Source organism: Spea bombifrons, chromosome 7 (assembly GCF_027358695.1).
Source record: "Spea bombifrons isolate aSpeBom1 chromosome 7, aSpeBom1.2.pri, whole genome shotgun sequence".
Lineage (NCBI taxonomy): Eukaryota > Metazoa > Chordata > Amphibia > Anura > Pelobatidae > Spea > Spea bombifrons.
The window spans coordinates 46,836,177-46,854,074 of record NC_071093.1 but is presented as its reverse complement, the minus strand read 5'-3'; the positions used below and the strand labels follow the sequence as shown (position 1 = coordinate 46,854,074).

Sequence of the window (17,898 nt, the reverse complement as noted above, 5' to 3'; positions counted from 1 at the left end):
ATAGTTGATGCAGAATTAATAGGAGACCTGTGCTGCGCAATAAATCATTTACAAAACAAATAATCAGTCAAAAAAGGCACAAACTGCGTCCAAATTCCCCCATACACAGAAGGGCGCATGCAGACACGCGTCCACACACACACACACACATCCACGCAGACACGCACACGTCCACGCAGACACACACGCACGTCCACACAGACGCATCCGCGCAGACACACACACACACGTCCACGCAGACACACACGTCCGCCCAGACACACACACGTCCACGCAGACACGCACACGTCCACACAGACACACACACACGTCCACGCAGACACACACACACGTCCACGCAGACACACACACACACGTCCACGCAGACACACACACACGTCCACGCAGACATGCATCTGCGCAGACACACACACACGTCCACGCAGACACGCACACGTCCACGCAGACACACGCACACGTCCACGCAGACACACACACATGTCCACTCACACACCTGTACCTTATATATCTTCCAAACTGAAAAGTAGCAGTGATGATAATAAAAGTCGTAATAAGTGAACCGGCGTTTAGCATTGTGTATATTCTCGTACATTTATAAAAAGCCAACATATTTCATAAAGTTTTAAGGCATCTCAGAGCCCGGTGCAGCTGCAGCCACGCCGTACTCAGCCTCGAGCTGGCCGTAATCAGAAGGACCGATTGTACCGAACTAAATGATATCCCCAGCATTACATTCACCTGAAACCACCAGGAGTTTGGGGGGGCGACTTGAAAGTAAAAAGTCATAAACACAAAGTAAAATATTAAGTATAAAATGAACAGTCTTATCATTGTCTTTGCTGCATTTTGATGAGATTGTGGGCTGCCGGACGTCCCCTTCTTAATTCGGTGAATGTGTAGCCGGAGGTAGCCCACGGTGCACAGTGTGGTGACCGTCACAATTAGAAAGGCTAAACAGTTAGTAACCAAGAACATCAGGCTGGTGGAGCTCGTTCCCGATGCTGCCGAGAGCTGCGCTGATGAGTTCATGAAGGACAGCTGGCCTTGAAATTCCTTATGGACCAAGACGCAACTCAGTGACACCCCTTCTGCCACCATTATCATCCAGGGGACGATAGCATTAATCTTCCGTTTAACCCAGGAGAGAAAGCCTGAAGTGAACTGTATGATTTTAATAAAGTAGAAGACGCAGAGGCAGGCGGTGAGCCAGGAGCAGGACGTGACGCTGAAGGTGACAAAATAACCGAGAAATATTGTACCGCCAGTGGAATTATAACTTGTGAGAAATAAGAAGGCAAGAAACGTGAAGGCGTAGGCTGCGCTGGAGAGGCTGAGAGCAAAAAGGATTTTATCGATGTTACCGACGTCTCGTCCCTTACGAAAACCAAGAGAAATGACACCGATAATGAAAGCATTAAGGGTTATTCCAGTAAGACTCTCAAGGGCTTGGACAACAGTGCACACGCTCTTTATAAGAGAGTCCATATCCATGGTCAGGGTCCCTTCGAGGAACGTCTCAGAATTCCGTCCAGTCGCGCCTCAGATCTACTTGTGGTTTCGTGACCTTGTTTAAAACGTTTTCATGTCACGTGAATAATCCCCGTCACGGTGCCTGCCTCTTGTATAGGGTAGGTTTTGGATATATTCAAATTCTTAAGATCAGTGTAATTCCAAATCTGTCCAACTAAATCCAAATATGGTGGACTTCAATAATTCTAAATATCTAACAAGCGTGATAACTTTCAGAACATTTCATAGAACATTCTGAATATTTATTGGTATGCACAATGATTTATTGAAAGTTCTGAAAGTTCATTCAGTTTATTTTCTCTCGTAATAAGGGGAAATGTTGTAAAAGACAAAACACAAACGAGTCCCAAAGGACATAGTAGAGCAGATCTACACCAAATAACGACGGTTACAGATTAAAATACACTTCATATCGTATATGTATAGAACACAATGAAGAAGCAAAGCCAGTGCTTTTATATGACTAAGGCTAGAAAAAACAACTCCAAAATAATGCCCCAGCAGGGACAAGGGTAAGTTACAACTACAACCAACAAATCCCGTTCCCGGGATCAAAAATACCCTTATTATTAGCCCATTATTGTTGTTGGTTGAGGCTAGAAAAAACACCAAAAACATTATTCTTTCTAAGGATAGATAACTGTGTAGTAACTACGTAACATACAACTCAACCATTTTACAGAATTCAAAATCCTGCCTCAGCGGCGAAGGATGAGAATTTGCAAAACCAATGCCGCGATCCGATGGTTCTTTGCGGAATTTAAACTTTTTTACAAACGCCTGGATATTAGTCACTTCCGTATCATTTTGGAGAACCCAGAACGTGCCAAGAAGCGGGCAGTCTTCTCCATCACCTCCCTCAGCCTGGGGTTACCGAGGATCAGGAGGACAGATTGGACTGACGTGAATGAGGACAGCATTAGTAGAGTCATCCAGTGCCCTAAACTGTATTTTGGAAAAAATTCAAAGAAAAAAATGATTAATTCCAGGTACATGACTTTGTAAAAAACGAGAAGTCTTATCATTGTGTTTGTGGCAGTTTGATGAGCTTTAAGTTTGGATCCTCCAAACGGCCCCGCATTCATCTTCATCCTACAGCTGTGCAGTTTCAGGTACCGAATGGTGCAGCAAGTAGTTACTATTCCAATGAAGATGGGGAAGGCCATCGCTATGAAGGCAGTGTTCATCGTCGTGCTCTCTACAGGTTTTATTGCATTAGAAGAAACATTTAGTGGAACGTTAGATGGCCTCGTGATGTAGGGTAACATCGAGGAGAAGCTGGAGCTGAAAGATACCACTACCGACACCAGTATCAGCCAGGGTACAATAGCGTCGATCTTCACCTTAATCCAAGCGAGAAAACGACATCTGAAATGTATTATCTTAAAAAAATAAAATGAGCAGAGGCAGGCAGTGAACCAGAAGGAGGACGTGAAACTGAACAGGTTAAGAGAGGAGATAACGTAGATGTTTTTTACGCCAGCATTAAATTTAGTCCAATAAATCCAAGTGACCAAGTTGACTGATGTGATGGAGGAATACGAGATATTGGAAATGCACAAAGGAATGAGGATCTTATCACTGGTGCTTATATTTCCATCTTTACAAAAAATGAAAAGAATCACAGATAGGATGAACAGATTTGTCATTATTCCAGTTAAATTCTCAAGTCCCAGTACAATGAGCCAGGCATTTATACTGACGGCAACCGAAGCCATTCCTGCAGAGGCGGCTTGGGTTATCCTCTCACATCCGATGGTTCTGCTGGCTTAAGATATCCTCTAATGCCTTCTCAGGAATAAGGTATGAGATGGATCTTCTGTCTCTGGACCTCAACCAGCTGGCGAAAGCCTCCATGCACCCTCCGTGCTGTTTCCATGCAGATAAACACTGTCCTTTTTGAATGAAGATGATACCTCAGTTGTACGCCTGACTGAATTTGGATGCATGCAAAATATAATGATACAGAGTTACTACTAAAAAAATATCCATGGGCGTGAATTCAAATGGGGGGAAATAGAAAACGGAGACTGGACTCGCACACCAGGGAGTTATTCCAATGTAATAAAAGCTCTGAAGCCTTGGAATTCACGAGCCGAGGATGTCTGCCCAGAACATGAAAAAAATATGGCGACAGATAAAGATACATTTACAATAACCAGCTGGATCTAAGAATTTCCTTTAACGCCTTAATCCTTAAGAGTACATGAAATGGCCTTTGTTTGGTTTGACCCGGACTAACACAAACCTTGGAAAAGATGAAACTTGATCGTTTAAACCTAATTTCCAAAATAAGTCATCGCTTTGATAGATAAAAAATATTATCATCGTGATCATGTTGGGTGCTGGCCATAAACCATTGGCTTTAGTTAGTTTTTAGTCTGTTTGTTTTTCTTTTTTTTCACGCTTTCTTGATACATTGGCCCTTAACCCCTTAACGACAAAGCCTGTACGGGCTGCCGTTAAATAGCTGCATCGCTGCGACCGGCGGCTGTGCAGCATCCACGGAAGCCTCACAAGGAAAGCCCGGCTAAAACAGGAAGCGATCGGAATCGCTTCCTCAGCATAAACTGTGTTGCTGACGCCTCGATATCGACGCACGCCAGCAACACAACCCCCCTACCCCGATCGCCTTGTGATTGCTCCAAAGAGCAACCACGAGTGCCATCCTGTAAATGACGTTGCCGCCACTCACGGGATGCCATTAACAATAAAAAACTGAATGAGTTCACAGAGGGTCTATGAGAACTCTCGAGCTCCTCCTGCAGGTGGAATGCAGGTACTGCATCCAACCATGCAAGGTCAATGGAGCCCAGCTCACTAATCAGAGTGATTAGTAAAAAAAAAATATATATATATAAAAAAAAAATGATTGTTCAAAAAACAAATATGGTAATGTTTAAAAACCCCCACTGTCACCAAAAAAAAAAGTTTTTAATGAGCAAGTCCTACAATTCCCGCATGGAAAGAGTTAAAATATATGCCCATAGGGTGTCTAGTCTTAAAAAAATGCATGAGTGGATGGGGTAAATTGAATTGGCCGGCTTCAAAGATGTTCCAGATATGGGTCATGGGGGCAGTAGGATCAGATGTCTAAATGGCAAAAAATGCACACCTCACAAAGGCGGCCTTTTACCTCCCAAATAACCCTACAAACCCATGCATGGGGGGTATCACTGCGCTCAGGAGATGTTACTGAACACATATTGGGGGGGTGTTTGACACGGACATATACCAGGAGCAATAAATTTATACCTGAAGTACAACGTGTGTGAAAAAAATACAAAAAATTGTATTACCATAAAGTGTCACAAAGGCTGGTGGTAAAATTAGTGCATGGAAAGAGTTAAAATACCAGCATTTCAAATACCTTGAGGTGTCTAGTTTTTAAAAATATATGATTTGATGGGGTAAATTGCATTGGCCGGCTTCAAAGATACCCGAAATGGCACATGGGGGGAAGAATTACCAGATTTGGAAAAAATGGTTTTGAAATAGCAAAACGCTACCTGTACTTATTGCCCCATAACTTTCAGAAAAAAGCAAAAAAAACATAAAACATTGGGTATTTCTAAACTCAGGACAAATAGTAGAATCTATTTAGCAGGTTTTTTCAAAAAATACCCATATTTTATCATTTTTTATAGTAAATTAGATGATATGATAAAATTAATGGTATCTAAAGAAAGCCCTGTTTGTCCTGAAAAAAAACAATATATAATGTGTGTGGGAGCACGAAATGAGAAAGAAGAAAATCACAGCTAAACAGCAACACCGAAAAATGTTAAAGAAACATTATTGTCCTTAAGGGGTTAATATGTAAGTGAATATTTCCCAAAATAGGTGGCATTGATTAAATGCAAGTCTAATAGCTGAAATGCCTCAATAGCGACGAGATTTTGCCACTTGCAAGATGGCGACGCGTCCTTTCAAAAAATAAACAAGTTGGCAACGTATCCAAGAGGGTCTCTCCAGACCCTCCTGAGAACTCTGGCTCCCCTTGCAGGTTGAATGCAGGTACTGCATTCAACCATGCAAATCAATAGATCCCAGCTATCTAATAACAATTCTCGCATGGAAAGAGTTAAAATACTGGCATGTCCAGTGTGAAAGGGTTAAGGTGCACCAATCTACTTTTCAAAAATGTATGATTTTTTGGGGGCGCATTGAAATGGCCGTGCTCAAAGATGTACCAAACGGGGCCTGGGCACAGGTACTTCTTTTAAACACATCTTTTTATTTCAGGTTTTTTCATTTGTTTTTTCCACATTGAGGATACAGAAAGAAGACACGGGGGGGGGTGAATGTGACCGTGGAATTGTGAGCAAAGATCTGATACGGATCTGTAGATGCGTTGTATGGCACAGGTACTTTAAAAAATGTATGATTGGATGGGGTCATTTGAACAATGTCCCAATTAACACCAGGGCAGGTTGTCAAATTTCCAAAATGTGACCCCCAATTAACCCCCAAACAAACTATGCATGGGGGGTATCACTGTGCTCAGGAGATGTTGCTGAACACCTATTGGGGTGTTGTGTGACAGGAAAATATTCCACGAGCTGTAAACCCATACCTTAAGTACAACGTGCGTAGGAAAAATGCACAAAAATACTGCTGCAAATATTGACAAAGGCTGGTGGTAAAATGTGTCAATGGAAAGAGTTAAAAAAAACCAGCATTTTAAATACCCAGGGGTGTCTAGCCTTCAAAAACATATGGTTTGATGGGGCAGATTGCATTGTCCGGCTTCAAAGATACCTGAAATGGCACACGAGGGCAGAATTAGCAGATTTGGGGAAAAATGGTTTTGAAATAGCAAAATGCTACTTTCTATTAATTTCTAAACGCAGGACAAATAGTAGAATCTACTTAGAAGTTTTGTCCCCTGGACGCCAACTGGCAGATAATACTTTATGAAAAAAAACTATGAAGCTAAAAACAACATAAAAGCGTTGCAGAAATGTTTTATTGGTAAACGACACATATAAAGGAAAGGGAAGATGGAAGGAAGGACACATCACAAAGCATGTCAGACTGTGATGTCACAGGTTTTAATAACAGTTAATCTCTTGTTTGTGATGTCACAGAAAGACAAACTTATGAATCACGATGTAGTGTTACAAGCCATAGCCAATAATCCACGAGTTGTGATGTCAGTCTGTAGCCCATATGATGTCACAGGCAATAATTGCTCTTGGTTTAGCTGTGCGAGGTTGCATATAATATTTTTTATATAATATTTGTTTTGTATAATATTTGTATGTTTTTATTCCTCTAAATATTGATGTTGTTTTTAACATTTCTTGATTCATTTACTCTTAAATCCCTCCTGCAGAGATGTTGAGTAATACCAGGCTGGGACCGGCTGTCGGACATACCATGTCGCATGCCTTCCTTATCTTTCATCATATCCTTCCAGATGCTTCTCTGAAATTTATTTGTCCACCAAACTCAGAAAGTAGCACATGTGATCTAAAAGTACGATTTACACCGACCACTAAATAGAAAGTTAAGCAAAAAGTCATAGTCTTTGCTGAATTTTGATGGGGTTGTGGACTACTGGATGTAGCTTGAGGCAGCCCATAGTACACACAGTAGTGACATCATTATTTGGAAATGGTCACGAGTGTCGATGTATTGGAGCTCCTACTTGTTATTGTGTTTGCCAAGAGTTTTTGAAGGACGTTTGGCCTAAGAATGGTTTATAAACCAAGAGTCAGCTTTAGGACCCCAAATCTGCCACTATTATCATCCAGGGGACAACAACATTAATCTCTGTATAACCCAAGAGAGAAAGCGGATAAGAAGCAGAGACAGCCGGTGAGCCAGGAGCAGGAAGTGACGCTGTAGATGATGAAATAACGAAACATTATGGGATTTTAAATGTAAGTAGACAAGAAACCTAAGGGGTAGTTTGTGTTGGAGAAATTACCGTATTTGCTCGATTATAAGACGAGGTTTTTTTCAGAGCAAATGCTCTGAAAAATACCCCTCGTCTTATAATCGAGGTCGTCTTCTAATCAGACCTCAAAATGGGGCCATGCTACTTACCGGGCTTTGGTCGCGAGCAGCAGGAGAACAAGAAGCTAGCAGCGTGTCACAAAACTCTGCCTCCCCCCTCCTTCCTCTGGGGGCGGGGCCAGAGAAGTTGCACGCACAGCGGGCCCCTGCAGAAGTCTTCGAGTGGGAGATCTGCAGTTCAGGTAAGGGGGTGGGGGAGGGTTTTTGTGATTAATGTGTGTGTATATGTAATTAATGGAATGAATGAGTATTTAAATGTTTGTGAATGAGTGTGTGTTAGTATGGATGTGTAAGGGTGGTGGTGGTAGCATGGCATAGGGAGGCTGTACTCACACTCCTATTATGCCGCCCTTAGTCACAATGAGAAGGCTGAGGTTCTTATCTCACAGATGTTTAATGCACATATCAGGTTCCAACTAAGACATTTACATCAACACCGTAGAACTAAATAAAGATAAATATGAAAGACAAATCATCAGACATACAGTCAATTACATCAAAAAACACATGACTGGAAACTCATAATTAGACAGAAATACACCTACATACCACTTTTGCCTGCTTGTGAACTAAGAGAGGGGTTTGTATCTTGAATTTTCTTAATCAGATGGCTTATGATTCTCAGAGATAACTTTATGACTTCTGATGACAAGACCATTCAATCCTTTATGTAAGTGATTTGTAACAATGCATTATGGGAATAAAATACATTGACAATTATGCTCATAAGCGCCATCTAGTGGACACAGAAAACTTTGTGACTGCAAACACACCTATCATCCTAGGTTCCAGCATGTACTGGCTGCCTTGGCTTGATAGGGGTGTGATTGCTGTTAGCAGTTATATATATATCTCCAGAAATGCCTTTTAACCCCCTATATGCCACTCTGCCCCATGATATGCCTTTTAACCCCCTATATGCCACTCTGCCCCATGATATGCCTTTTAACCCCCTATATGCCACTCTGGCATATAGGGGATTAAAAGGCATATCATGGGGCAGAGTGGCAAATAGGGGGTATAAGGCATTTCTGGGGGCAGAGTGGCAACCCTGGGGGCAGATGTGCATAACTGGGGGGGCAGGTTGGCAAAATAAAAGGAAATAAAAAAATATATATTTTTCTCAATCATAGCTTTTATTAAATATGAAAATATTGTTTACATGAATTAATATTTACTAGTAAAACTTTTTTTCCTATAGGGTAGTCTTATATTCAGGCTTTTTGTTTTTTTCCTAAATTAATATTTAGATTTTGGGGGGTCGTCTTATAATCAGGGTCGTCTTATAATCGAGCAAATACGGTAGATATATTAAGTCACTTTGTCATGTTTGGACATTAGAAGTGCACAAGCTCATCCTCACTGCTGTGTAATATTCATAAACCTAATACATGGCAGGCTGCGGGTTCTCTTCTCGTAGGCTGCCTTCAATTTGGGATTACTAAAGATCAGAAGGATACCTTGACCTGGGCTGAAGGAGAAGAGAATTATTACAGTTATCCAGTACCCGAGACTATACTTTGTAAACAAATCTAAAAAAAGAACGATCAATTCCGAATACATGATTGCATGAAAAATCATCTGCCGTATCATTGTGTTTGCGGCAGTCTGATGGGCTTTCAGGGAGCTGCTGCCAGGTGTCCCCGTGTTCTTCTTCATTCTATGACCATGCAAGTTTAGGTACCCAGCAGTAATGAATGTAGTTACAATCCCAGTAAGGAGGGGAAGGCAATTATTTAAGAGGACAAAGTTCATTACAGATAGATTTAGTTTCTGCAATCCCAAGGTCTCGTTGGATGGGATGTTCATTGATGGATCATTGGGTAACATACAGGATGCGCTGGCACAGACGGACACCACTTCTGACGCCAGTATCAGCCAGGGCACCACGGCGTCTATCTTCATCTTAACCCACGAGAGAAAAGCCCAGCGGAAATGTAGGATTTTAAAGAAGTAGAATAAGCAGAGGCAGGCGGTGAGCCAAGAGCACGACGTGACGCTGTAAGCGATTATACCATAGAGGACGCATGCGCTTTCTGAAACCATGTAAATGTCAAAGAGAAACATTTCGCAGCATGCGTTTACTGAAATTATGACAGCATAACAGACATTGGAGGCGCACAAAGCAACAAGGATTTTATCACTGGTGCTCATGTTCTGTCCCGTAAAAAGTCCACGGAGAGTCACAAATAAAATAAAGATGTTGGTAATTATCCCAGCTATTGTCTCAAGTCCTATTAGAGTAAGGCAAGCCACGGTGCTCGGGCTGACGGCCGGCGATTCCATTCCTGCAGGTGGGACTTTAATTCTCTTCTTTTCAGGCTAATTGTGAAATGGAAAGACTCCTCTCAGTAACTCGGTAAGGAATACGACGTCAGGCAGTTATCCACTGCTCGGCCCCAGCAGCCTCAATATAAAGAGGATCTGGAGTTTACTCTGACACATTTTGCATTTGGGTTAAAAACTTTCCCATAAGATAATTGCATATATGCAAAATCTACACATATCTGGTTACTGTACAAAAAAAGATTTGTGTTTAAATTCAAATCAAGAGATGCCTGTAACTGAATCCCACTCTACGCAAAAGCCTGCGGTTTCCAGGAGTTCCTGCTGCGTTCTAACGGATTTGAAATAATTCTGCATCTCTAAATTACAACAGCTTGCCTGACCTACATGGAGGGTGGAATTCCTCATTCTTCAATACCAAATATGTATACCAAGTATAATAGACATTACTGGGCAAATGAGACGTAGCGCCATGCAAGTGTGAAATCCTGACCTGGCAGAGAAGACGTTTGCCACCTAAAAGACAAAGTAGAGGAGAAGGAACAGCATAGTTTTGGGTGCTCTGATGCAGATGTCCATGGACACATCTTCTTGTCCTTCTTCATCTGATGGATAAGTCTATAGAGTGAGCACTTGATAGAGACTGGGGAAATGAGAAAGCTTTTTCCTCCTCATGAACTACATGGGCAACTGTAAAAGAATGTCAAACAATGGAAGCCGGGGGGGGGGCACATTTGAAATATTACTTTATCTTACAGAGTGAGTAAGGGCTCCCACCTGATGGACACAGTGAGTGAAACCAATGGTAATCTTGACCACTCTGTGCCCACTTCTTCTCCCCTAAAAATATGCTTTACATGGAAGACTTACGTGAACCAATTAAGTCTTTGTTGACAAAAGACGACCTGTCCACCCTATGGTACTCAACATTAAGCATCCCAGTGACCGACCCATAGACTTATAGGGTCGGTGACAGCAATATAAGAAAAAAGATTAGCGGAGGGTCGGCTGTATGTACCTGAAGGCCATTTCAGCAGCGCCCGGAACCTGTATATGCCTTTTATGATTCCCTTCCTATACCCTTTTGAGATTTCTGCTCCCTAATTTCTAGAAGCTGTGACTGTTTGCTAAAGACTGGCGGCCTCTGACTGAAAACATGCGCTGTCTCTCCAAAAAGGAATCAAGAAAAGCACCTTTTCTTCACATTTTCCGTCCTGAATGATTGACCTCTGAGACCAGAAAATAATCAACTCTTGTAGTTTTGCCCCTGAGTTCCTGGGTTTTTACCCTAATCTCAGGTGGAACCCTTATCCCTTATCCCAAGATGCCTATCCTCTATACCAGATGCCTATCCCCTATACCAGATGCCTATCCCCTATGCTGAGATGCCTATCCCCTATGCTGAGATGCCTATCCCCTATGCTGAGATGCCTATCCCCTATCCGAGATGCCTATCCCCTATCCGAGATGCCTATCCCCTATGCTGAGATGCCTATCCCCTATGCTGAGATGCCTATCCCCTATCCGAGATGCCTATCCCCTATGCTGAGATGCCTATCCCCTATGCTGAGATGCCTATCCCCTATGCTGAGATGCCTATCCCCTATGCTGAGATGCCTATCCCCTATGCTGAGATGCCTATCCCCTATGCTGAGATGCCTATCCCCTATCCGAGATGCCTATCCCCTATCCGAGATGCCTATCCTGTAAAAGAGTCTAACACATTTAACATCTCTTCTAACCCCAATAATATAAAAGGACCATATATAATTATTGGCATAGGCAATAGTCAAAGATATGTAACCATTGTTCATAAATAAATGATCATTGAGATATATTAATAGATTTCAGGGTTTCCTTGACCTTAAATATGGAATGAAGGATTTGCTGAACAGGCATTCTATAGATAGGAGAGTAACTTGTTAATGCATGGTATAGTTGTAACTGTAAAAGGGCATTACAGCATGCGCACAGCAACCACCTGAAATAGGGTTTCGACGTAAAGACCTTAGTGCGCATGTTTACCCAATTAGGTGAAGACCAATAGACTGACATCATTATTCAAACCACATATAAGCAAGGCATTGGGGAGGCATGGGAGGGGAGGCATGGAGGAGAGGCATGGGAGGAGAGGTTAGGGAGGAGAGGCATGGGAGGAGAGGCATGGGAGGAGAGGCATGGGAGGAGAGGCATGGGAGGAGAGGTTAGGGAGGAGAGGCATGGGAGGAGAGGCATGGGAGGAGAGGCTAGGGAGGAGAGGTTAGGGAGGAGAGGCATGGGAGGAGAGGCATGGGAGGAGAGGCATGGGAGGAGAGGCATGGGAGGAGAGGTTAGGGAGGAGAGGTTAGGGAGGAGAGGCATGGGAGGAGAGGCATGGGAGGAGAGGTTAGGGAGGAGAGGCATGGGAGGAGAGGCATGGGAGGAGAGGCCAGGGAGGAGAGGTTAGGGAGGAGAGGCATGGGAGGAGAGGCATGGGAGGAGAGGCATGGGAGGAGAGGTTAGGGAGGAGAGGCATGGGAGGAGAGGCATGGGAGGAGAGGTTAGGGAGGAGAGGCATGGGAGGAGAGGCATGGGAGGAGAGGTTAGGGAGGAGAGGCATGGGAGGAGAGGCATGGGAGGAGAGGTTAGGGAGGAGAGGTTAGGGAGGAGAGGTTAGGGAGGAGAGGCATGGGAGGAGAGGTTAGGGAGGAGAGGCATGGGAGGAGAGGCATGGGAGGAGAGGCATGGGAGGAGAGGTTAGGGAGGAGAGGCATGGGAGGAGAGGTTAGGGAGGAGAGGCATGGGAGGAGAGGCATGGGAGGAGAGGTTAGGGAGGAGAGGTTAGGGAGGAGAGGCATGGGAGGAGAGGCATGGGAGGAGAGGTTAGGGAGGAGAGGCATGGGAGGAGAGGTTAGGGAGGAGATCAGAATCATGGATATTACTCATTATAATTAGAAATTTCATAGCGTATTTACATCATTTTATTCCCATTATTCACCCCCGAGACGCTCCGGTCTAAGGAATAATGTTAAGAAAACATCCGCTGTTTACCCGCGGCGGGATAGTTTATCTCTAATACCTCCTCAGTTATAAAGCCGTTTTATTGGTCCTGCCGTGCAGCAACCTGCGGAGTTCACATTCGTAGAGATAAGTTGTTTCCACTCACTAAAATTTCTCATATTATTAAAACAAATAATTTATTGATTTAGGAAAGACTTGCAGAAGCAGCTATTTTCATTAAAGCTTCTTTGTTCACAATAAATAGAAAAAGAAAAAAGTCCTTCAAATAATTTGTGACTCCATTTTGTGTTTGTTTTTTTGGCTCTGACTCCATTTTGTGTTATTTTTTTTGGCTCTGACTCCATTTTGTGTTTATTTCTTTGGCTCTGACTCCATGTTGTGTTTATTTTTTTGGGTCTGACTCCATTTTGTGTTTATTTCTTTGGCTCTGACTCCATTTTGTGTTTATTTTTTTGGCTCTGACTCCATGTTGTGTTTATTTTTTTGGCTCTGACTCCATTTTGTGTTTATTTCTTTGGCTCTGACGCCATGTTGTGTTTATTTTTTTGGCTCTGACTCCATTTTGTGTTTATTTCTTTGGCTCTGACTCCATTTTGTGTTTATTTCTTTGGCTCTGACTCCATTTTGTGTTTATTTCTTTGGCTCTGACTCCATTTTGTGTTTATTTTTTTGGCTCTGACTCCATGTTGTGTTTATTTTTTTGGCTCTGACTCCATTTTGTGTTTATTTTTTTGGCTCTGACTCCATGTTGTGTTTATTTTTTTGGCTCTGACTCCATTTTGTGTTTATTTCTTTGGCTCTGACGCCATGTTGTGTTTATTTTTTTGGCTCTGACTCCATTTTGTGTTTATTTTTTTGGCTCTGACTCCATGTTGTTTTTATTTCTTTGGCTGTGACTCCATTTTGTGTTTATTTCTTTGGCTCTGACTCCATGTTGTTTTTATTTCTTTGGCTCTGACTCCATTTTGTGTTTATTTCTTTGGCTCTGACGCCATGTTGTGTTTATTTCTTTGGCTCTGACTCCATTTTGTGTTTATTTCTTTGGCTGTGATTCCGCTAAAATATACTACGCTTGTTTTCTAACCTAAAATATCCGACATCAGTGACTGACATTCATACAGTGAGACGTAGAATTACAAAGTCTGGAACGCTCGGGAGACTTTTAAAGCATCTTAGTCTTCAAATGTTGGTCGCTAAAGAGCAAATAACTTCTTTGTAATGGCTGGTAGGACAAGTAGGTAATGGGGGGGTCATTAAAATGTAATGATTCAGAAAACACACATTCCTCCCAAACGATTTCCCGATTCTCTCACGTATTGTATAAGAGATATTAACATCCAGCTCTCTGACCGGCCCTTTGGACTTATCTGTCTGGTTGAAGCCGAGTTTCCATCCCATCGATACATGTTTTTCAGATTAATAAAAGTTGAACTTTTGCCCATTCTTTACCTAAATATTTTTGTAAAAATGAGCTCATCGCCCACAACAAGATTAATCTTTAGAGCATCTTAAAAAACAGAGCGTCTTCCTCAAAGCGTCCTTCGCTTTGGGGTTCCCGAGGATGAGAAGAACAGATTGAATTGGGGTGAAGGAATGTATTATTATTAGATTCATCCAGTACCCAACACTAAATTTTGGGAACAACCCAAAGCAATGTAAAATTATTGCTAAACAAATAATTAAGTATAAAATGAGTAGCCTTATCATTGTGTTTGCGGCAGTTTGATGAGCTTTCGGATTGGCCCCGCCTTGTGACCCCATGTTCATCCTCATCCTATAACTGTGGAGTTTTAAGTACGTGAAGGTACTGAATGTAGCCAGAAATGCAATTAAAAAGGGAGTCAAATTAATTAAAACTACAAACTTTGCAAAAGATAGGTTTAGTATTCTGGAGGTCGCATTGGTGGAGATGTTCCTTGGTAGATCATTGGAAGAGGCTTTCTGGAGTCCATTGGGTAACATACAGGATGCGCTGCTACAGACGGACACCACTTCTGACACCAGAATCAGCCAGGGCACCACGACGTCTATCTTCATCTTAACCCACGAGAGAAAAGCCCAGCGGAAATTTAGGATTTTAAAGAAGTAGAATAAGCAGAGGCAGGCGGTGAGCCAAGAGCACGACGTGATGCTGTACATGGCCATACCAAGGGAAATTGTATTGTTTTCAAGCCGATACAACAGACCAACTATGTATAGAAAATGGGAGACAGTGTAACAGATATTGGAGATGCCCAAAGCAGTAAGGATTTTATCACTGGTGCTCATATTCCGTCCTTTTAAAAGTCCTTGGAGAGTCACAAATAAAATAAAAGTAGTGGTAATTATCCCCGCTACGCTCTCTATTCCTAGAAGAGCCACGGAGCTCAGGCTGACGTCCGGAGATTCCATTCCTGGCGATGAGACTTTAATGGTCCTGAGACTGTTGAATGTTTCCTCTCCCAGCCACTTATGAAAACAATGAATGTTCAGAGAGTTGCCGGCGGACTGGTCTCTTCTTCTCTGCATTGATGAGTTTGAATACACGCAAAATCTAAACAAATGTATTCAGCGCTCACTCGGGAAGATTTGCGTGACTGATATTAAAATGAAGAATGTTTCTAACCGAATCTCCTGTGTGTTTCCAGGTGATTCATTCTGTTTATTTTGGAGTAAATTAGTATCTGTTACGTGATCTCCTCTCACACTGAGTTTGAATATATACAAAACTAACGATATAATTCTACCAAACCAATGAATGTACGTAAAGCGAGTGTGTATGTGAATAGCACTATACCAAGAGGGCAGAGTCTTACGTTTTCAAGACCAATCACATATTTTTGGAAACATCTTCATGCCATGTTATGTATCAGCGATCTCCACCTCTGGCCCTCGACTCCCTCTAACAACAGGGGCCGTCAGGATCTCCTCCCAAAGGCCGCACTGGACTGAGCCCCCCGTGTATAATCTGCCACGCGCTGTGCTGTTAAATCTTTTCACGGACAGATTGTGTAGACTCTCTTGTGTTTATTAATGGTTATATTTCAAATCAGCTTAAATCTAATCATAGAATGTTTCATAGCCCATCAGTCCTGCTCTGTGTCAGGGGCATTTAGGGTATTAGTTATTAACAGGATTTGGCCCCACTTATTACCTAGGAGTCTGCAATTTGCATCTTTGTGTGTTGAGCTTTTGCAATGGCTACACCACAGCGATTGACCTTTATTTTTATTGTTTGAACACGCTCTGGCCCTGTGTCCCTTTTGGCCGAAATTGTAACAAGCAATGCTAGGATTCTCTCTCTCTTTAAATCTTGGAGTTGTGTTACTCACTTTTAATATATTATCATTAATTGCACTGCTGCTGTATTTTTCAGTATCCTCAAAACTTCTCAATTGTGTTTTAAACTCTGCAAAAGTTACTTTTTCATCCCCTTGTGTAATGTGGATGGCAAATAGTTTGAATGATTCAGGTAAACCTTTCAAAATCATTGCAATCAACAGTCCGTCACTTAATGTTTCTCCAGCATTTCTCAGAGCTGTAACGGCTGTCTCTGCACGTATTATATAGTCAGTTGCACTCTCATTTACAGCCTTCTGTAGAGATGTTAGTTCAGTATATAAACTGATTATGCGTGGCTTTCCTTTTCCTGCATAATAGTCTCTCACTATTTGAAGTGCTTTTCTTCCGTCATCAGCTGCTTCTCTCATAACAGGGACAAACTTTTATCATCTAAAAATTGAATTAATTCAGCATATGCTTCTTCATTCTTACTGTTATCTTCATCCTCATCTTCAGTGTCTGCAGGCACATTCAGAATGGTCTTTTTAAGATTCATTAACCTCAGATGTCCCAAGAACTTATTCTCCCAAAGTTCATAATTCTTTTCATCTCCATCAAAGCAAAGTCTGCTCCATCGGTTTCCTGCATCCTTCCTGGGCCCATAACCTGCTGCCATTTGAATTATTAGGATAGGATAACCGGGTATATAAGAAATTTATATATATAAAGATGGAGGCAAAACACACAGGTACTCCTTGCTTCTGTGTCTTTATTGAAAAATATTAACTGCTTCTCTTCCTGTTCAGGAGGAAGGAGGAGATAACAACATAAACTTTATTTATACTGATCTTAACCATACAATGTATCACATAGGCTATAGCACTGTGAGAGCACTTTCAGATTATATCTCAACAGCTCCTAAGAGCTCGTTATATTACATTTAAAGTTCTATAATGTGCAAACATGATCGGGGATGAACTTTAGATGTTAAATATATCTACAATGTGCAGTGTAGTAAATCTAAGTCTATTTGCTAGACATACTATCAAAGAGTACTGATAATGTGCAATGAAGTGTGCAAATAAACTGCAAATAATGCATATGGCGCAAATAGCAAATGTGCAAAATTAAAACTAGTCCAAAATGTAAAGTGACAGTACAAGTATGTTCCCAGGTATTAACCCCTAACATAAGCATTATATACTTTTATTATTAAAATACATAAATAAATCACATTAAAAACCATGCATGTCTGTAGATGCAGCACTACAAAGGTGCCTGCAAATGCATCATGCAATACCAACTCACTTTAAATCACCATTATTATTATTTTTAAATGGACAAAATTCCACTGATTTGTCCATTTTAAAATAATAATAATGGTGATTTAAAGTGAGTTGGTATTGCTAAAGTTCATCCCCGATCATATTTGCACATTATAGAACTTTAAATGTAATATAACGAGCTCTCAGGAGCCTTAGAACATATTTCACATCACTTTAAAACACTACCGAACAAACTGTGTTACTATAGTAACCGGAACACAATAATGCTACACTGCACTTCCGGGTATGTGCGGTGTTATCACACACATGCTCACTAACGGCATTGACACGCCGATTTCAGCACACCCACTCACTTCAGATTGGTGAGTTCTCTTTCTATTTTATTATAAATATATGTTTATCTTATTTCAAATGTATGTCCTGAAGAAAGTCAGCAATGACTGAAACGTCGACTTTGAATAAAGAGAAGTTGTTAACGTAAAGACCTGGAGTGCTGACCGTCCTTTGAGAG

At 41.7% G+C, this 17,898-nt stretch overlaps 1 protein-coding gene across 1 annotated transcript; it reads right to left on the bottom strand.

The window, feature by feature from the left end:
* Positions 1 to 559: 559 nt before the first annotated feature.
* On the bottom strand, positions 560 to 1,491 carry LOC128502301 (taste receptor type 2 member 40-like). Its single transcript, XM_053472064.1, has one exon. It carries the CDS (start codon positions 1,489 to 1,491, stop codon positions 613 to 615), a length of 879 nt encoding a protein of 292 aa, XP_053328039.1. The 3' UTR covers positions 560 to 612.
* Between the last annotated feature and the right edge of the window lie 16,407 nt (positions 1,492 to 17,898).